Raw genomic sequence first — 23,344 nt, 5'->3', positions numbered from 1 at the left:
CTTGAGATAGAAGCTGTTTTTCAGTCTCTCGGTCCCAGCTTTGATGCACCTGTACTGACCTCGCCTTCTGGATGATAGCGGGGTGAACAGGCAGTGGCTCGGGTGGTTGTTGTCCTTGATGATCTTTATGGCCTTCATGTGACATCGGGTGGTGTAGGTGTCCTGGAGGGCAGGTAGTTTTCACCCGGTGATGCGTTGTGCAGACCTCACTACCCTCTGGAGAGCCTTACGGTTATGGGCGGAGCAGTTGCCGTACCAGGCGGTGATGCAGCCCGACAGGATGCTGTCGATTGTGCATCTGTAGAAGTTTGTGAGTGCTTTCGGTAACAAGCCGAATTTCTTCCGCTTCCTGAGGTTGAAGAGGCGCTGCTGAGCCTTCTTCACAATGCTGTCTGTGTGGGTGGACCAATTCAGTTTGTCCGCGATGTGTACGCCGAGGAACTGAAAACTTACTACCCTCTCCACTACTGTCCCATCGATGTGGATAGGGGGGTGCTCAATCTGCTGTTTCCTGAAGTCCACAATCATCTCCTTAGTTTTGTTGATGTTGAGTGTGAGGTTATTTTCCTGACATCACAATCCGAGGGCCCTTACCTCCTCCCTGTAGGCCGTCTGTAGTGTCGTCCGCAAAAAAGAATCTACACGATTCTGTGCTTCCAGCTTTGTGGTAACCGTTTGGGGATGGCCCGCTGCTGTTTCAGCATGACAATGCCCCTTTGCTCAAAGGGGGGTCTATACAGAAATGGTTTGTTGACATCAGTGTTGAAGAACTTGACTGGCCTGCACTGAGCCCTGACCTCAACCCCTCAACCTCCATATTAATGTCATGATTTTGAAATTAGATGTTCTATGAGCAGTTGTCTACATACCTTTGGTCATGTAGTGTAGATAGCAGACTGTCTACATACCGTTGGTCATGTAGTGTAGATAGCAGACTGTCTACATACCTTAGATAGCAGACTGTCTACATACTGTTGGTCATGTAGTGTAGATAGCAGACTGTCTACATACTGTTGGTCATGTAGTGTAGATAGCAGACTGTCTACATACTGTTGGTCATGTAGTGTAGTTAGCAGACTGTCTACATACCTTTAGATAGCAGACTGTCTACATACCTTTAGATAGCAGACTGTCTACATACTGTTGGTCATGTAGTGTAGATAGCAGACTGTCTACATACTGTTGGTCATGTAGTGTAGATAGTAGACTGTCTACATACCGTTGGTCATGTAGTGTAGATAGTAGACTGTCTACATACCGTTGGTCATGTAGTGTAGATAGTAGACTGTCTACATACCGTTGGTCATGTAGTGTAGATAGCAGACTGTCTACACACCTTTAGATAGCAGACTGTCTACATACTGTTGGTCATGTAGTGTAGATAGCAGACTGTCTACATACCTTTAGATAGCAGACTGTCTACATACTGTTGGTCATGCAGTGAAGATAGCAGACTGTCTACATACTGTTGGTCATGTAGTGTAGATAGCAGACTGTCTACATACCTTAGATAGCAGACTGTCTATATACTGTTGGTCATGTAGTGTAGATAGCAGACTGTCTACATACCTTAGATAGCAGACTGTCTATATACTGTTGGTCATGTAGTGTAGATAGCAGACTGTCTACATACTGTTGGTCATGTAGTGTAGATAGCAGACTGTCTACATACTGTTGGTCATGTAGTGTAGATAGCAGACTGTCTACATACCGTTGGTCATGTAGTGTAGATAGCAGACTGTCTACATACCTTTAGATAGCAGACTGTCTACATACTGTTGGTCATGTAGTGTAGATAGCAGACTGTCTACATACCTTAGATAGCAGACTGTCTATATACTGTTGGTCATGTAGTGTAGATAGCAGACTGTCTACATACTGTTGGTCATGTAGTGTAGGTAGATAGACTGTCAGACTGTCTACATACTGTTGGTCATGTAGTGTAGATAGCAGACTGTCTACATACGTTGGTCATGTAGTGTAGATAGCAGACTGTCTACATACCTTAGATAGCAGACTGTCTACATACTGTTGGTAGATAGCAGACTGTCTACATAAGATAGCAGACTGTCTACATACTGTTGGTCATGTAGTGTAGATAGCAGACTGTCTACATACCATTGGTCATGTAGTGTAGATAGCAGACTGTCTACATACCATTGGTCATGTAGTGTAGATAGCAGACTGTCTACATACCTTAGATAGCAGACTGTCTACATACCGTTGGTCATGTAGTGTAGATAGTAGACTGTCTACAAACTGTTGGTCATGTAGTGTAGATAGCAGACTGTCTACATACCTTTAGATAGCAGACTGTCTACATACCTGAGATAGCAGACTGTCTATATACTGTTGGTCATGTAGTGTAGATGGCAGACTGTCTACATACCTTTAGATAGCAGACTGTCTACATACCATTGGTCATGTAGTGTAGATAGCAGACTGTCTACATACCGTTGGTCATGTAGTGTAGATAGTAGACTGTCTACATACTGTTGGTCATGTAGTGTAGATAGCAGACTGTCTACATACCTTTAGATAGCAGACTGTCTACATACTGAGATAGCAGACTGTCTATATACTGTTGGTCATGTAGTGTAGATAGCAGACTGTCTACATACTGTTGGTCATGTAGTGTAGATAGCAGACTGTCTACATACCGTTGGTGGTCATGTGTCTAGATAGCAGACTGTCTACATACCGTTGGTCATGTAGTGTAGATAGCAGACTGTCTACATACCTTAGATAGCAGACTGTCTACATACTGTTGGTCATGCAGTGAAGATAGCAGACTGTCTACATACTGTTGGTCATGCAGTGTAGATAGCAGACTGTCTACATACTGTTGGTCATGTAGTGTAGATAGCAGACTGTCTACATACTGTTGGTCATGTAGTGTAGATAGCAGACTGTCTACATACCTTTAGATAGCAGACTGTCTACATACCTTAGATAGCAGACTGTCTATATACCGTTGGTCATGTAGTGTAGATAGCAGACTGTCTACATACCTTTAGATAGCAGACTGTCTACATACCTTAGATAGCAGATTGTCTATATACTGTTGGTCATGTAGTGTAGATAGCAGACTGTCTACATACCTTTAGATAGCAGACTGTCTACATACCGTTGGTAGCAGACTGTAGTGTAGATAGCAGACTGTCTACATACTGTTGGTCATGTAGTGTAGATAGCAGACTGTCTACATACTGTTGGTCATGCAGTGAAGATAGCAGACTGTCTACATACTGTTGGTCATGTAGTGTAGATAGCAGACTGTCTACATACCATTGGTCATGTAGTGTAGATAGCAGACTGTCTACATACCGTTGGTCATGTAGTGTAGATAGCAGACTGTCTACATACCTTAGATAGCAGACTGTCTATATACTGTTGGTCATGTAGTGTAGATAGCAGACTGTCTACATACTGTTGGTCATGTAGTGTAGATAGCAGACTGTCTACATACCTTTAGATAGCAGACTGTCTACATACCTTAGATAGCAGACTGTCTATATACCGTTGGTCATGTAGTGTAGATAGCAGACTGTCTACATACCTTTAGATAGCAGACTGTCTACATACCGTTGGTCATGTAGTGTAGATATAGACTGTCTACATACCGTTGGTCATGTAGTGTATAGCAGACTGTCTACATACCGTTGGTCATGTAGTGTAGATAGCAGACTGTCTACATACCTTTAGATAGCAGACTGTCTACATACTGTTGGTCATGCAGTGAAGATAGCAGACTGTCTACATACCGTTGGTCATGCAGTGTAGATAGCAGACTGTCTACATACTGTTGGTCATGTAGTGTAGATAGCAGACTGTCTACATACCGTTGGTCATGTAGTGTAGATAGCAGACTGTCTACATACCGTTGGTCATGTAGTGTAGATAGCAGACTGTCTACATACCTTAGATAGCAGACTGTCTACATACTGTTGGTCATGCAGTGAAGATAGCAGACTGTCTACATACTGTTGGTCATGTAGTGTAGATAGCAGACTGTCTACATACCATTGGTCATGTAGTGTAGATACCTTAGATAGCAGACTGCAGACTGTTGGTCATAGTTAGATAGCAGACTGTCTACATACTGTTGGTCATGTAGTGAAGATAGCAGACTGTCTACATACTGTTGGTCATGTAGTGTAGATAGCAGACTGATTGGTCAGTAGAGATAGCAGACTGTCTACATACCGTTGGTCATGTATTGTAGATAGCAGACTATCTACATACCTTAGATAGCAGACTGTCTATATACTGTTGGTCATGTAGTGTAGATAGCAGACTGTCTACATACCGTTGGTCATGTAGTGTAGATAGCAGACTGTCTACATACCTTTAGATAGCAGACTGTCTACATACCTTAGATAGCAGACTGTCTATATACCGTTGGTCATGTAGTGTAGATAGCAGACTGTCTACATACCTTAGATAGCAGATTGTCTATATACTGTTGGTCATGTAGTGTAGATAGCAGACTGTCTACATACTGTTGGTCATGTAGTGTAGATAGTAGACTGTCTACATACCGTTGGTCATGTAGTGTAGATAGCAGACTGTCTACATAGCTTTAGATAGCAGACTGTCTACATACTGTTGGTCATGTAGTGTAGATAGCAGACTGTCTACATAGCTTTAGATAGCAGACTGTCTACATACTGTTGGTCATGTAGTGAAGATAGCAGACTGTCTACATACTGTTGGTCATGTAGTGTAGATAGCAGACTGTCTACATACTGTTGGTCATGTAGTGTAGATAGCAGACTGTCTACATACCTTTAGATAGCAGACTGTCTATATACTGTTGGTCATGTAGTGATAGCAGAGATAGCAGACTGTCTACATACCTTAGATAGCAGTGTCTAGATAGCAGACTGTCTACATACAGACTGGTCATGTAGTGTAGATAGCAGACTGTCTACATACTGTTGGTCATGTAGTGTAGATAGCAGACTGTCTACATACAGCAGACTGTCTACATACTGTTGGTCATGTAGTGTAGATAGCAGACTGTCTACATACCTTAGATAGCAGACTGTCTATATACTGTTGGTCATGTAGTGTAGATAGCAGACTGTCTACATACCTTAGATAGCAGACTGTCTATATACTGTTGGTCATGTAGTGTAGATAGCAGACTGTCTACATACCTTAGATAGCAGACTGTCTATATACTGTTGGTCATGTAGTGTAGATAGCAGACTGTCTACATACCTTAGATAGCAGACTGTCTATATACTGTTGGTCATGTAGTGTAGATAGCAGACTGTCTACATACTGTTGGTCATGTAGTGTAGATAGCAGACTGTCTACATACCTTAGATAGCAGACTGTCTATATACTGTTGGTCATGTAGTGTAGATAGCAGACTGTCTACATACTGTTGGTCATGTAGTGTAGATAGCAGACTGTCTACATACCGTTGGTCATGTAGTGTAGATAGCAGACTGTCTACATACTGTTGGTCATGTAGTGTAGATAGCAGACTGTCTACATACTGTTGGTCATGTAGTGTAGATAGCAGACTGTCTACATACCGTTGGTCATGTAGTGTAGATAGCAGACTGTCTACATACCTTAGATAGCAGACTGTCTACATACTGTTGGTCATGTAGTGTAGATAGCAGACTGTCTACATACCGTTGGTCATGTAGTGTAGATAGCAGACTGTCTACATACCTTAGATAGCAGACTGTCTACATACTGTTGGTCATGCAGTGAAGATAGCAGACTGTCTACATACTGTTGGTCATGTAGTGTAGATAGCAGACTGTCTACATACCATTGGTCATGTAGTGTAGATAGCAGACTGTCTACATACCGTTGGTCATGTAGTGTAGATAGCAGACTGTCTACATACCTTAGATAGCAGATTGTCTATATACTGTTGGTCATGTAGTGTAGATAGCAGACTGTCTACATACCTTAGATAGCAGACTGTCTATATACCGTTGGTCATGTAGTGTAGATAGCAGACTGTCTACATACCTTAGATAGCAGACTGTCTACATACCTTAGATAGCAGACTGTCTACATACTGTTGGTCATGTAGTGTAGATAGCAGAGTTGTCATGTAGTGTAGATAGCAGACTGTCTACATACCTTTAGATAGCAGACTGTCTATATACTGTTGGTCATGTAGTGTAGATAGCAGACTGTCTACATACCTGTTGGTCATGTAGTGTAGATAGCAGACTGTATATAGATACGTTGGTCATGTAGTGTAGATAGCAGACTGTCTACATACCTTTAGATAGCAGACTGTCTACATACTGTTGGTCATTAGATAGCAGACTGTCTATATACTGTTGGTCATGTAGTGTAGATAGCAGACTGTCTACATACTGTTGGTCATGTAGTGTAGATAGCAGACTGTCTACATACCGTTGGTCATGTAGTGTAGATAGCAGACTGTCTACATACCGTTGGTCATGTAGTGTAGATAGCAGACTGTCTACATACCTTTAGATAGCAGACTGTCTACATACTGTTGGTCATGCAGTGAAGATAGCAGACTGTCTACATACTGTTGGTCATGTAGTGTAGATAGCAGACTGTCTACATACCGTTGGTCATGTAGTGTAGATAGCAGACTGTCTACATACCTTAGATAGCAGACTGTCTACATACTGTTGGTCATGTAGTGAAGATAGCAGACTGTCTACATACTGTTGGTCATGTAGTGTAGATAGCAGACTGTCTACAAACTGTTGGTCATGTAGTGTAGATAGCAGACTGTCTACATACCTGTAGATAGCAGACTGTCTACATACCTTAGATAGCAGACTGTCTATATACTGTTGGTCATGTAGTGTAGATAGCAGACTGTCTACATACTGTTGGTCATGTAGTGTAGATAGCAGACTGTCTACATACTGTTGTAGTGTAGATAGCAGACTGTCTACATACCTTTAGATAGCAGACTGTCTACATACCTTAGATAGCAGACTGTCTACATACCTGTTGGTCATGTAGTGTAGATAGCAGACTGTCTACATACCTGTAGTTAGATACAGACTGTCTACATACCTTTAGATAGCAGACTGTCTACATACTGTTGGTCATGTAGTGTAGATAGCAGACTGTCTACATACGTTGGTTAGATAGCAGACTGTCTACATAGATAGCAGACTGTCTACATACCTTTAGATAGCAGACTGTCTATATACTGTTGGTCATGTAGTGTAGATAGCAGACTGTCTACATACCTTTAGATAGCAGACTGTCTACATACCGTTGGTCATGTAGTGTAGATAGCAGACTGTCTACATACTGTTGGTCATATAGACTGATAGCAGACTGTCTAGATACAGACTGGTCATGTAGTTTAGATAGCAGACTGTCTACATACTGTTGGTCATGTAGTGTAGATAGCAGACTGTCTACATACTGTTGGTCATGTGTCAGTGTAGATAGCAGACTGTCTACATACTGTTGGTCATGTAGTGTAGATAGCAGACTGTCTACATACTGTTGGTCATGTAGTGTAGATAGCAGACTGTCTACATACCTTTAGATAGCAGACTGTCTACATACTGTTGGTCATGCAGTGAAGATAGCAGACTGTCTCTAGTGTAGATAGCAGACTGTCTGTTGGTCATGTAGTGTAGATAGCAGACTGTCTACATACCATTGGTCATGAGTGTAGATAGCAGACTGTCTACATACTGTTGGTCATGTAGTGTAGATAGCAGACTGTCTACATACCTTAGATAGCAGACTGTCTATATACTGTTGGTCATGTAGTGTAGATAGCAGACTGTCTACATACTGTTGGTCATGTAGTGTAGATAGCAGACTGTCTACATACCGTTGGTCAGTGTAGATAGCAGACTGTCTACATACCTTTAGATAGCAGACTGTCTACATACCTTGTAGATAGCAGACTGTCTACATACCTTTAGATAGCAGACTGTCTACATACCTTAGATAGCAGACTGTCTACATACTAGTTGGTCATGTAGTTAGATAGCAGACTGCCTACATACTGTTGGTCATGTAGTGTAGATAGCAGACTGTCTACATACCATTGGTCATGTAGTGTAGATAGCAGACTGTCTACATACCGATGGTCATGTATTGTAGATAGCAGACTATCTACATACCTTAGATAGCAGACTGTCTATATACTGTTGGTCATGTAGTGTAGATAGCAGACTGTCTACATACCTTTAGATAGCAGACTGTCTACATACCTTAGATAGCAGACTGTCTATATACTGTTGGTCATGTAGTGTAGATAGCAGACTGTCTACATACCTGAGATAGCAGACTGTCTATATACTGTTGGTCATGTAGTGTAGATGGCAGACTGTCTACATACCTTTAGATAGCAGACTGTCTACATACCTGAGATAGCAGACTGTCTGTATACTGTTGGTCATGTAGTGTAGATGGCAGACTGTCTACATACCTTTAGATAGCAGACTGTCTACATACCTGAGATAGCAGACTGTCTATATACTGTTGGTCATGTAGTGTAGATAGCAGACTGTCTACATACCTTTAGATAGCAGACTGTCTACATACCGTTGGTCATGTAGTGTAGATAGCAGACTGTCTACATACCTTTAGATAGCAGACTGTCTACATACCTTTAGATAGCAGACTGTCTATATACAGTTGGTCATGTAGTGTAGATAGCAGACTGTCTACATACCGTTGGTCATGTAGTGTAGATAGCAGACTGTCTACATACTGTTGGTCATGTAGTGTAGATAGCAGACTGTCTACATACCGTTGGTCATGTAGTGTAGATAGCAGACTGTCTACATACCGTTGGTCATGTAGTGTAGATAGCAGACTGTCTACATACCTTAGATAGCAGACTGTCTACATACTGTTGGTCATGTAGTGAAGATAGCAGACTGTCTACATACTGTTGGTCATGTAGTGTAGATAGCAGACTGTCTACAAACTGTTGGTCATGTAGTGTAGATAGCAGACTGTCTACATACCTTTAGATAGCAGACTGTCTACATACCTTAGATAGCAGACTGTCTACATACCGTTGGTCATGTAGTGTAGATAGCAGACTGTCTACATACCTTTAGATACTGTCTACATACCTTAGATAGCTGTCTATATACTGTTGGTCATGTAGTGTAGATAGCAGACTGTCTACATACTGTTGGTCATGTAGTGTAGATAGCAGACTGTCTACATACTGTTGGTCATGTAGTGTAGATAGCAGACTGTCTACATACCTTAGATAGCAGACTGTCTACATACTGTTGGTCATGCAGTGAAGATAGCAGACTGTCTACATACTGTTGGTCATGTAGTGTAGATAGCAGACTGTCTACATACCATTGGTCATGTAGTGTAGATAGCAGACTGTCTACATACTGTTGGTCATGTAGTGTAGATAGCAGACTGTCTACATACCTTAGATAGCAGACTGTCTATATACTGTTGGTCATGTAGTGTAGATAGCAGACTGTCTACATACCATTGGTCATGTAGTGTAGATAGCAGACTGTCTATATACTGTTGGTCATGTAGTGTAGATAGCAGACTGTCTACATACCTTAGATAGCAGACTGTCTATATACTGTTGGTCATGTAGTGTAGATAGCAGACTGTCTACATACTGTTGGTCTTGTAGTGTAGATAGCAGACTGTCTACATACTGTTGGTCATGTAGTGTAGATAGCAGACTGTCTACATACCTTTAGATAGCAGACTGTCTACATACTGTTGGTCATGCAGTGAAGATAGCAGACTGTCTACATACCGTTGGTCATGTAGTGTAGATAGCAGACTGTCTACATACCGTTGGTCATGTAGTGTAGATAGCAGACTGTCTACATACCTTAGATAGCAGACTGTCTATATACTGTTGGTCATGTAGTGTAGATAGCAGACTGTCTACATACCTTAGATAGCAGATTGTCTATATACTGTTGGTCATGTAGTGTAGATAGCAGACTGTCTACATACCTTAGATAGCAGACTGTCTATATACTGTTGCTCATGTAGTGTAGATAGCAGACTGTCTACATACTGTTGGTCATGTAGTGTAGATAGCAGACTGTCTACATACCTTAGCTAGCAGACTGTCTATATACTGTTGGTCATGTAGTGTAGATAGCAGACTGTCTACATACTGTTGGTCATGTAGTGTAGATAGCAGACTGTCTACATACCATTGGTCATGCAGTGAAAATAGCAGACTGTCTACATACCGTTGGTCATGTAGTGTAGATAGCAGACTGTCTACATACCATTGGTCATGTAGTGTAGATAGCAGACTGTCTACATACCTTTAGATAGCAGACTGTCTACATACCTTAGATAGCAGATTGTCTATATACTGTTGGTCATGTAGTGTAGATAGCAACTGTCAAATCAAATCAAATCAAACTGTCAAATAAATTTTATTTGTCACATACACATGGTCATGTAGTGTTAGATGCAGAGTCTAGCGATAATGCTTGTGCTTCTAGTTAGACAATGCAGTAATAACGAGCAAGTAATCTAACTACAATTCCTTTAAAAAACAGACTGTCATACACAGTGGTCATGTAGTGTAGATAGCAGAATGTGTACATAAGGATATATGAATGAGTGATGGTACAGAGCAGCATAGGCAAGATACAGACTGTCTATATACTGTTGGTCATAGTGAGATAGCAGACTGTACATACCAAGTGGCATAGTTAGAGTGGCAGACTGTCTACATATTACATAAGGATGTCAGTCGATGATATAGATAGTACAGTCTCAACGTATGCATATGAGATGAACAATGTAGGGTAGCAACTGTAACATTATATAAGGTAGCATTGTTTAAAGTGGTCTAGTGAGATATTTACATCATTTGTCTCCCATGATTAAAGTGGCTGGAGTAGAGTCAGTGTCATGTAGTGTAGTTAGCAGACTAGTCCACTCAATGTTACTGTGGTGGCTGTTTAGACTGTCTACATGGCCTTGAGATAGCAGCTGTTTTCATACTCTTGGTCAGCTTTGATGCAGACTGTCTGACCTACCTTCTGGATGGCAGACTGTCTGAACACAGTGGTCATGTAGTGTTGATGCAGACTGATCTTTATGGCCTTAGATAGCATCGGGTGGTGTAGGTGTCCTGGAGGTCATGTAGTTTGCAGACCCCGGTGATGCGTTGTGCAGACCTCACTACCCTCTGATAGCAGAGCCTATACTGTTGGTCATGTAGTGTAGATAGCAGACTGTACATACTTAGCCCGCCAGGATGTCTCGATACTGTGCATCTGTAGTGTAGATAGCAGACTGTCTACATTTGTGTAGATACAGAGACTGTCTTCAGCCTCCTGAGGTTGAAGATAGCAGACTGCGTCTTCCTCACGATGCTGTCTGTGTGAGTGGACCAATTCAGTTTGTCTGTGAAGATAGCAGACTGAGGAACTGTCTAAAACTTGATAGCAGACTGTCTACATACTGTTCCATGTAGTGTAGATAGCAGACTGTTACCTCTGCTGGTCATGTAGTCCAGAATCATCTCCTACCATAGCAGACTGTCTATATTTGGTTGAGTGTAGTGTAGATAGCAGCAGACTGTCTACATACCGTTGGTCATGTAGTGTAGATAGCAGACTGTCTACATACCGTTGGTCATGTTGGTAGATAGCAGACCTACCACTGTTGATAGCAGACTGTCTAAATATGATTGAGTCATGTAGTGTAGATAGCAGACTGTCTACATACAGGGAGTAGCACTGTCTAGGGCTCATGTAGATAGCAGACTGTCTACATGTTGAGGTCAGTAGGGTAGATAGCAGACTGTCTACATACCGTTGCCCGTCAGGAAGTCCAGTACCCAGATAGCAGACTGTCTACATACCCAGTGTAGATAGCAGGTCTACATACCTTGATAGATAGCAGACTGTCTACTATGGTGTTGGTCATGTAGTGTAGATAGCAGACTGTCTACATTCTCACATAGGACTTCCTCTTGTCCAGACTGGTTACTGTTGGGCAGTGTGCAGTGTGGTTCAAATTTTATTTGTCACATACACATGGTTAGCAGATGTTAATGCGAGTGTAGCGAAATGCTTGTGCTTCTAGTTCCGACAATGCAGTAATAACGAGCAAGTAATCTAACTAACAATTCCAAAAAAAACTACTGTCATACACAGTGTAAGGGGATAAAGAATATGTACATAAGGATATATGAATGAGTGATGGTACAGAGCAGCATAGGCAAGATACAGTAGACTGATATCGAGTACAGTATATACATATGAGATAAGTATGTAAACCAAGTGGCATAGTTAAAGTGGCTAGTGATACATGTATAGTGTAGATAGCAGGATGCAGTCGATGATATAGAGTACAGTATCAACGTATGCATATGAGATGAACAATGTAGGGTAAGTAACATTATATAAGGTAGCATTGTTTAAAGTGGCTAGTGATATATTTACATCATTTCCCATCAATTCCCATGATTAAAGTGGCTGGAGTAGAGTCAGTGTCATTGACAGTGTGTTGGCAGTAGCCACTCAATGTTAGTGGTGGCTGTTTAACAGTCTGATGGCCTTGAGATAGAAGCTGTTTTCAGTCTCTGGTCCCAGCTTTGATGCACCTGTACTGACCTCGCCTTCTGGATGGCAGTAGTGGGTGAACAGGCAGTGGCTCATGTAGTGGTTGATGTCCTTGATGATCTTTATGGCCTTCCTGTAGCATCGGGTGGTGTAGGTGTCCTGGAGGGCAGGTAGTTTGCCCCCGGTGATGCAGACTGTGCAGACCTCACTACCCTCTGGAGAGCCTTACGGTTGAGGGCAGTGTTGCCATACCAGGCGGTGATACAGCCCAGAGGATGCTCTCGATTGTGCATCTGTAGAAGTTTGTGAGTGCTTTTGGTGACAAGCCGAATTTCTTCAGCCTCCTGTCATGGTTGAAGAGGCGCTGCTGCGCCTTCCTCACGATGCTGTCTGTGTGAGTGGACCAATTCAGTTTGTCTGTGATGTGTATGCCGAGGAACTTAAAACTTGCTACCCTCTCCACTACTGTTCCATCGATGTGGATGGGGGTGTTCCCTCTGCTGTTTCCTGAAGTCCACAATCATCTCCTTAGTTTTGTTGACGTTGAGTGTGAGGTTATTTTCCTGACACCACACTCCGAGGGCCCTCACCTCCTCCCTGTAGGCCGTCTCGTCGTTGTTGGTAATCAAGCCTACCACTGTTGTGTAGTCCTGTCTAAACTTGATGATTGAGTTGGAGGCGTGCATGGCCACGCAGTCGTGGGTGAACAGGGAGTACAGGAGAGGGCTCAGAACGCACCCTTGTGGGGCCCCAGTGTTGAGGATCAGCGGGGAGGAGATGTTGTTGCCTACCCTCACCACCTGGGTCGGCCCGTCAGGAAGTCCAGTACCCAGTTGCACAGGGCGGGGTCGAGACCCAGGGTCTCGAGCTTGATGACGAGCTTGGAGGGTACTATGGTGTTGAATGCCGAGCTGTAGTCGATGAACAGCATTCTCACATAGGTATTCCTCTTGTCCAGATGGGTTAGGGCAGTGTGCAGTGTGGTTGAGATTGCATCGTCTGTGGACCTATTTGGGCGGTAAGCAAATTGGAGTGGGTCAAGGGTGTCAGGTAGGGTGGAGGTGATATGGTCCTTGACTAGTCTCTCAAAGCACTTCATGATGACGGATGTGAGTGCTACATACCGTTGGGCGGTAGTCGTTTAGCTCAGTTACCTTAGCTTTCTTGGGAACAGGAACAATGGTGGCCCTCTTGAAGCATGTGGGAACAGCAGACTGGTATAGGGATTGATTGAATATGTCCGTAAACACACCGGCCAGCTGGTCTGCGCATGCTCTGAGGGCGCGGCTGGGGATGCCGTCTGGGCCTGCAGCCTTGCGAGGGTTAACACGTTTAAATGTCTTACTCATACCTTTAGATAGCAGACTGTCTACATACCGTGGGTCATGGAATGTAGATAGCAGACGTTTAAATGTCTTACTCACTTCGGCTACTCACTTCGGCTGCAGTGAAGGAGAGAGAGAGACCGCATGTTTCCGTTGCAGGCCGTGTCAGTGGCACTGTATTGTCCTCAAAGCGGGCAAAAAAGTTATTTAGTCTGCCTGGGAGCAAGACATCCTGGTCCGTGACTGGGCTGGGTTTCTTCCTGTAGTCCGTGATTGACTGTAGACCCTGCCACATACCTCTTGTGTCTGAGCCGTTGAATTGAGATTCTACTTTGTCTCTGTACTGGCGCTTAGCTTGTTTGATAGCCTTGTTGGATGGGAATAGCTGCACTGTTTGTATTCAGTCATGTTACCAGACACCTTGCCCTGATTAAAAGCAGTGGTTCGTGCCTTCAGTTTCACACGAATGCTGCCATCAACCACGGTTTCTGGTTAGGGAATGTTTTAATCGTTGCTATGGGAACGACATCTTCAACGCACGTTCTAATGAACTCGCACACCGTATCAGCGTATTCGTCAATGTTGTTGTCTGACGCGATAGAAACATCTCCCAGTCCACGTGATGGAAGCAGTCTTGGAGTGTGGAGTCAGCTTGGTCAGACCAGCGTTGGACAGACCTCAGCGTGGGAGCTTCTTGTTTTAGTTTCTGTCTGTAGGCTACATAGGGATCAACAAAATGGAGTCGTGGTCAGACTTTCCATAGGGGGCGGGGCAGGGCCTTATATGCGTCGCGGAAGTTAGAGTAACAATGATCCAGGGTCTTTCCACCCCTGGTTGCGCAATCGATATGCTGATAAAATTTAGGGAGTCTTGTTTTCAGATTAGCCTTGTTAAAATCCCCAGCTACAATGAATGCAGCCTCCGGATAAATCGTTTCCAGTTTGCAGAGAGTTAAATAAAGTTCGTTCAGAGCCATCTGTGTCTGCTTGGGGGGGATATATACGGCTGTGATTATAATCGAAGAGAATTCTCTTGGTAGATAATGCGGTCTACATTTGATTGTGAGGAATTCTAAATCAGGTGAACACAAGGATTTGAGTTCCTGTATGTTTCTTTCATCACACCATGTCACGTTGGCCATAAGACATACGCCCCAGCCTGTCTTCTTACCAGAAAGATGTTTGTTTCTGTCGGTCATGCGTGGAGAAACCCGCTGGCTGCACCGCTTCGGATTGCGTCTCTCCAGTTAGCCATGTTTCCGTGAAGCAAAGAACGTTACAGTCTCTGATGTCCCTCTGGAATGCTACCCTTGCTAGCAGACTTTCATCAACCTTGTTGTCTAGAGACTGGACATTGGCAAGAAGAATGCTAGGGAGTGGTGCATACGATGTGATAGCCGTCTCCGTCATGTAGTCTGACCAGAAGACTGCTTCGTTTCCCTCTTTTTCTGAGTCGTTTTTTTTTTGGGTCGCTGCATGTGATCCACTGGTTACACTGGTTGTAGTGTAGGCAGAACACAGGACTGCATCGAAAAAAAACATATTCTTGGTCGTACTGATGGTGAGTTGACGCTGATCTTATATTCAGTAGTTCTTCTCGGCTGTATGTAAAGAAACCTAAGATGACCTGGGGTACTAGTGTAAGAAATAACACGTAAAAAAACAAAAAACTGCATAGTTTCCTAGGAACGCGAAGCGAGGCGGCCATCTCTGTCGGCGCCGGAAGAGCAGACTGTCTACATACGTTTAGATAGCAGACTGTCTATATACAGTTGGTCATGTAGTGTAGATAGCAGACTGTCTACATACCGTTGGTCATGTAGTGTAGATAGCAGACTGTCTACATACCGTTGGTCATGTAGTGTAGATAGCAGACTGTCTACATACCTTTAGATAGCAGACTGTCTACATACCGTTGGTCATGTAATGTAGATAGCAGACTGTGTACATACCTTTAGATAGCAGACTGTCTACATACCTTAGATAGCATATTGTCTATATACTGTTGGTCATGTAGTGTAGATATCAGACTGTCTACATACAGTTGGTCATGTAGTGTAGATAGTAGACTGTCTATATACCGTTGGTCATGTAGTGTAGATAGCAGACTGTCTACATACCTTTAGATAGCAGACTGTCTACATACCGTTGGTCATGTAATGTAGATAGCAGACTGTGTACATACCTTTAGATAGCAAACTGTCTACATACCTTTAGATAGCAGACTGTCTACATACAGTTGGTCATGTAGTGTAGATAGCAGACTGTCTACATACCTTTAGATAGCACACTGTATACATACCTTTAGATAGCAGACTGTCTACATACTGTTGGTCATATAGTGAAGATAGCAGACTGTCTACATACCTTTAGATAGCAGACTGTCTACATACCGTTGGTCATGTAATGTAGATAGCAGACTGTGTACATACCTTTAGATAGCAGACTGTCTACATACCTTAGATAGCAGATTGTCTATATACTGTTGGTCATGTAGTGTAGATAGCAGACTGTCTACATACCTTTAGATAGCAGACTGTCTACATACAGTTGGTACTGTAGTGTAGATAGCAGACTGTCTACATACCGTTGGTCATGTAGTGTAGATAGCAGACTGTCTACATACTGTTGGTCATGTAGTGTAGTTAGCAGACTGTCTACATACCTTTAGATAGCAGACTGTCTACATACCTTTTGATAGCAGACTGTCTACATACTGTTGGTCATATAGTGAAGATAGCAGACTGTCTACATACCTTTAGATAGCAGACTGTCTACATACCGTTGGTCATGTAATGTAGATAGCAGACTGTGTACATACCTTTAGATAGCAGACTGTCTACATACCTTAGATAGCAGATTGTCTATATACTGTTGGTCATGTAGTGTAGATAGCAGACTGTCTACATACCTTTAGATAGCAGACTGTCTACATACCGTTGGTCATGTAGTGTAGATAGCAGACTGTCTACATACCTTTAGATAGCAGACTGTCTACATACAGTTGGTCATGTAGTGTAGATAGCAGACTGTCTACATACCGTTGGTCATGTAGTGTAGATAGCAGACTGTCTACATACTGTTGGTCATGTAGTGTAGATAGTAGACTGTCTATATACCGTTGGTCATGTAGTGTAGATAGCAGACTGTCTACATACCTTTAGATAGCAGACTGTCTACATACCGTTGGTCATGTAATGTAGATAGCAGACTGTGTACATACCTTTAGATAGCAGACTGTCTACATACCTTAGATAGCAGATTGTCTATATACTGTTGGTCATGTAGTGTAGATAGCAGACTGTCTACATACCTTTAGATAGCAGACTGTCTACATACAGTTGGTCATGTAGTGTAGTTAGCAGACTGTCTACATACCTTTAGATAGCAGACTGTCTACATACCGTTGGTCATGTAGTGTAGATAGCAGACTGTCTACATACTGTTGGTCATGTAGTGTAGTTAGCAGACTGTCTACATACCTTTAGATAGCAGACTGTCTACATACTGTTGGTCATATAGTGAAGATAGCAGACTGTCTACATACCTGAGATAGCAGACTGTCTATATACTGTTGGTCATGTAGTGTAGATGGCAGACTGTCTACATACCTTTAGATAGCAGACTGTCTACATACCATTGGTCATGTAGTGTAGATAGCAGACTGTCTACATACCTTTAGATAGCAGACTGTCTACATACTGTTGGTCATGCAGTGAAGATAGCAGACTGTCTACATACTGTTGGTCATGTAGTGTAGATAGCAGACTGTCTACATACCTTAGATAGCAGATTGTCTATATACTGTTGGTCATGTAGTGTAGATAGCAGACTGTCTACATACCTTTAGATAGCAGACTGTCTACATACCGTTGGTCATGTAGTGTAGATAGCAGACTGTCTACATACCTTTAGATAGCAGACTGTCTACATACCTTAGATAGCAGATTGTCTATATACTGTTGGTCATGTAGTGTAGATAGCAGACTGTCTACATACCTTTAGATAGCAGACTGTCTACATACCGTTGGTCATGTAGTTTAGATAGCAGACTGTCTACATACCGTTGGTCATGTAGTGTAGTTAGCAGACTGTCTACATACCTTTAGATAGCAGACTGTATACATACCTTTAGATAGCAGACTGTCTACATACCTTTAGATAGCAGACTGTCTACATACCATTGGTCATGTAGTGTAGATAGCAGACTGTCTACATACCGTTGGTCATGTAGTGTAGATAGCAGACTGTCTACATACCTTTAGATAGCAGACTGTCTACATACTGTTGGTCATGCAGTGAAGATAGCAGACTGTCTACATACCATTGGTCATGTAGTGTAGATAGCAGACTGTCTACATACCGTTGGTCATGTAGTGTAGATAGCAGACTGTCTACATACCTTTAGATAGCAGATTGTCTACATACCATTGGTCATGTAGTGTAGATAGCAGACTGTCTACATACCGTTGGTCATGTAGTGTAGATAGTAGACTGTCTACATACTGTTGGTCATGTAGTGTAGATAGCAGACTGTCTACATACTGTTGGTCATGTAGTGTAGACTGCAGACTGTCTACATACCTTAGATAGCAGACTGTCTACATACAGTTGGTCATGTAGTGTAGATAGCAGACTGTCTACATACCGTAGATAGCAGACTGTCTACATACCGTTGGTCATGTAGTGTAGATAGCAGACTGTCTATATACCTTAGATAGCAGACTGTCTATATACCGTTGGTCATGTAGTGTAGTTAGCAGACTGTCTACATGGCTTTAAAGTAATACACCACGCTACATTCATTCACTCTGTCATGCAAACTCTGCAACAGGAACATGATCATTATAAACTTTGAATGCCGTTTATTATATGAATTCTTCAAATCGATATTTTGTATCCAAAATGTAATAATATGGAAGCACATGTCAATCTCATTTTATACAAATGCGGTCAGTCACTGCTCCAGAGGATCCTAGCGAGTATCGGTGACTTTGTTTCGGAGGCAGCAGCAGTGTGTCTCAGTGCTGGAGTCAGCGAGCTGCTGCTGGTGCGTGTGTTAGCAGCACGCCCTGATAGATATCAGACATAGATACCATCGGCCCTGCAGGCGAGCACTAGGATCTGTTAGATATCTCTTTCTCTTAAGGTACCGGAGACAGGCTGACCAATGCGACCGAAACAACTCCACATATACCCCAGGATATTTCCGACTCGTTTGCAGAGGAACTTTCATTTGTCCCCCGGAGTCTTTTCTTTCTGTCGCCAATAAGTTTACCTGGAATTCCCGCCTGTCTGCCTGCCTGCCGGTCCGGGCTGGGTGCAGACAGAAGAGAACACGGTCTGATTGTAGCGGTCATATCAAACCAACTGGCTGGTGATCATGAGCATGAAAACGCGCGGCTGGATTTTCCACATGTTTCTCTGCTTGGGAATAGTGTATTTGAAAATAGGGTGAGTAGCACATTGTGCATGTTGAGACCTGATAGCGTGGAATTAGGGATGAGAGCTGGGGAATGTTGTCAGTGGATAGCTATGAACACAGATCATATGAGACATGTGGGCAGGAAATAATACCTTCATAATGTATTGTTAACGAAATAATATTAGGTAGACTAGTTTGTTTAATTCATCGTTCCATTAATTGTGATACCTGCGTAAATGAGCTATTAGCCCTAATAGACATGTATTAGCCTACTGTCCTGCACAGTGGGATTTATATTATAGTTTAAATAGAGTTTTAACATCAAACAGAGAATTAAACATGACCAAGAATATCTCGGATTTAAAATATTGTGCGGGTCGCTACAGTATGTTGAATGGTTTTGTATTGTAATGTATTTATGATTTATAGTCCCTGTAAAATGTGAATATACTTGCATGATTATCATTCAACACTATGTCCAAATATTTTGAAACCATGTTGACGACAAGTATCCAACGCATTATTCGTTATTTGCCATAATTTTATGTAACTAATACAATTCACAGGGTTTTTTCGTCCGTGGTGGCATTAGGCGCGGGTATCATCTGTAACAAGATCCCGGGTTTAGCTCCACGACAGCGGACGATCTGTCAGAGCCGACCCGACGCCATCATAGTGATCGGAGAAGGAGCTCAGATGGGCATCAATGAGTGCCAGTTTCAGTTTAAAAACGGACGGTGGAACTGTTCTGCCCTGGGAGAGAGGACCGTATTTGGAAAAGAGCTGAACGTGGGTATGTAACAATCATTTCAGTTTCACCTCTTACAGTGATTAAATCGATATTAGTAGGATACACCTGCCAAATTGACAGCACTCCGTTCCCAATGTATTTGCCAAGTGCTCAGAAATGTTCTTCCTTTTTTGAATGTTATAACACGTGTATCACCCCTCTCACTTTAGTTCAGTTTGTCCATCATGTGGCATCAGTCCAATGAATACGTTGTTTACACTCATCATGTATGGTGTCCTATATTATGGACATCAGATAGCTGAGCAGTGACAGACTTTAATCATGTATGGTGTCCTATATTATGGACATCAGATAGCTGAGCAGTGACAGACTTTAATCATGTATGGTGTCCTATATTATGGACATCAGATAGCTGAGCAGTGACAGACTTTAATCATGTATGGTGTCCTATATTATGGTCATCATACTTGAATTAATTCAACCATTTCTAGAACACAGAGGTATGAGATGCTTCAAAAACTCAGACAGCTTAAAGAGGCGATCAGTTTCACTTCAAAGCTGAGGGGTGGGCTAGGCGAGGTGTGTGGCATGGTTTCCGGGTGGGTAGAAGGATGCTGGGGGGTGGATGGGGAATAAGGGGAAATGAGTGGATGGGGAATAAGGGGAAATGGGTGGATGGGGAATAAGGGGAAATGGGTTGGGGTTATCGTTGTATGCATTTCTTTGATTGATTTATTTTTTTTGTACCTGTATTCCCCCACAAAACTAAATAATAACTTAATCACAATAACAAGCTGATGGATGATGGGGCTGGAGATACTGTATGTAACCACTCTCAGATTCATACACTGGTAGACTGTATGTAACCACTCTCTGATTCATAGACTGTATGTAACCACTCTCAGATTCATAGACTGTATGTAACCACTCTCAGATTCATAGACTGGTAGACTGTATGTAACCACTCTCAGATTCATAGACTGGTAGACTGTATGTAACCCCTCTCAGATTCATAGACTGGTAGACTGTATGTGACCACTCTCAGATTCATAGACTGGTAGACTGTATGTAACCCCTCTCAGATTCATAGACTGGTAGACTGTATGTAACCCCTCTCAGATTCATAGACTGGTAGACTGTATGTAACCCCTCTCAGATTCATAGACTGGTAGACTGTATGTAACCCCTCTCAGATTCATAGACTGGTAGACTGTACTGTGACCACTCTCAGATTCATAGACTGGTAGACTGTATGTAACCACTCTCAGATTCATAGACTGGTAGACTGTAGACCCTCTCAGATTCATAGACTGGTAGACTGTATGTAACCCCTCTCAGATTCATAGACTGGTAGACTGTATGTAACCCCTCTCAGATTCATAGACTGGTAGACTGTATGTAACCCCTCTCAGATTCATAGACTGGTAGACTGTATGTAACCCCTCTCAGATTCATAGACTGGTAGACTGTATGTAACCAGATTCATAGACTGTATGTAACCACTCTCAGATTCATAGACTATGTAACCACTCTCAGTAGACTGTATGTAACCACTCTCAGATTCATAGACTGGTAGACTGTATGTAACCCCTCTCAGATTCATAGACTGTATGTAACCACTCTCAGATTCATAGACTGGTAGACTGTATGTAACCCCTCTCAGATTCATAGACTGTATGTAACCACTCTCAGATTCATAGACTGGTAGACTGTAATCAGATTCATAGACCTGTATGTAACCTCTCAGATTCATAGACTGGTAGACTGTATGTAACCACTCTCAGATTCATAGACTGGTAGACTGTATGTAACCCCTCTCAGATTCATAGACTGTATGTAACCACTCTCAGATTCATAGACTGGTAGACTGTATGTAACCACTCTCAGATTCATAGACTGGTAGACTGTATGTAACCACTCTCAGATTTTTATTTTATTTTTTAATATTTTTTTTTTCACCTTTATTTAACCAGGTAGGCTAGTTGAGAACAAGTTCTCATTTGCAACTGCGACCTGGCCAAGATAAAGCATAGCAGTGTGAACAGACAACAACACAGAGTTACACATGGAGTAAACAATTAACAAGTCAATAACACAGTAGAAAAAAAAGAAAAAAAAGGGGAGTCTCTATACATTGTGTGCAAAAGGCATGAGGAGGTAGGCGAATAATTACAATTTAGCAGATTAACACTGGAGTGATACATGATCAGATGGTCATGTACAGGTAGAGATATTGGTGTGCAAAAGAGCAGAAAAGTAATTAAATATAAACAGTATGGGGAAGAGGTAGGTAAAATTGGGTGGGCTATTTACCGATAGACTGTGTACAGCTGAAGCGATCGGTTAGCTGCTCAGATAGCAGATGTTTGAAGTTGGTGAGGGAGATAAAAAACTTCAGCGATTTTTGCAATTCGTTCCAGTCACAGGCAGCAGAGAACTGGAACGAAAGGCGGCCAAATGAGGTGTTGGCTTCAGGGATGATCAGTGAGATACACCTGCTGGAGCGCGTGCTATGGGTGGGTGTTGCCATCGTGACCAGTGAACTGAGATAAGGCGGAGCTTTACCTAGCATGGACTTGTAGATGACCTGGAGCCAGTGGGTCTCAGAATATGTAGCGAGGGTCAGCCGACTAGAGCATACAGGTCACAGTGGTGGGTGGTATAAGGTGCTTTAGTAACAAAACGGATGGCACTGTGATAAACTGCATCCAGTTTGCTGAGTAGAGTGTTGGAAGCTATTTTGTAGATGACATCGCCGAAGTCGAGGATCGGTAGGATAGTCAGTTTTATTAGGGTAAGTTTGGCGGCGTGAGTGAAGGAGGCTTTGTTGCGTAATAGAAAGCCGACTCTAGATTTGATTTTAGATTGGAGATGTTTGATATGAGTCTGGAAGGAGAGTTTACAGTCTAGCCAGACACCTAGGTACTTATAGATGTCCACATATTCTAGGTCGGAACCATCTAGGGTGGTGATGCTAGTCGGGCGTGCGGGTGCAGGCAGCGAACGGTTGAAAAGCATGCATTTGGTTTTACTAGCGTTTAAGAGCAGTTGGAGGCCACGGACGGAGTGTTGTATGGCATTGAAGCTCGTTTGGAGGTTAGATACCACAGTGTCCAAGGACGGGCCAGAAGTATACAGAATGGTGTCGTCAGGGATTCGCCCGCAGCAAGAGCAACATCATTGATATATACAAAGAAAAGAGTCGGCCCGAGAATTGAACCCTGTGGCACCCCCATAGAGACTGCCAGAGGACCGGACAGCATGCCCTCCAATTGGACACACTGAACTCTGTCTGCAAAGTAGTTGGT

General features: G+C 42.6%; 1 protein-coding gene across 1 annotated transcript in view; it reads left to right on the top strand.

Moving 5' to 3' along the window:
- Window positions 1-18,893: 18,893 nt before the first annotated feature.
- Window positions 18,894-23,344, top strand: part of LOC112255109 (protein Wnt-7a) — a 101,396-nt gene continuing 96,945 nt past the window's right edge. Inside the window, exons 1-2 of the mRNA XM_024428169.2 lie at window positions 18,894-19,314; window positions 19,852-20,078. Coding sequence (XP_024283937.1) covers window positions 19,244-19,314; window positions 19,852-20,078 — 298 coding nt within the window. The 5' untranslated portion in view covers window positions 18,894-19,243. The remainder of the gene's footprint in view (window positions 19,315-19,851; window positions 20,079-23,344) is intronic.

Source organism: Oncorhynchus tshawytscha, linkage group LG07, assembly GCF_018296145.1.
Source record: "Oncorhynchus tshawytscha isolate Ot180627B linkage group LG07, Otsh_v2.0, whole genome shotgun sequence".
Classification (NCBI taxonomy): domain Eukaryota; kingdom Metazoa; phylum Chordata; class Actinopteri; order Salmoniformes; family Salmonidae; genus Oncorhynchus; species Oncorhynchus tshawytscha.
The sequence above is the reverse complement of the archived record's forward strand: the minus strand, read 5'-3'. Positions and strand labels throughout refer to the sequence as shown.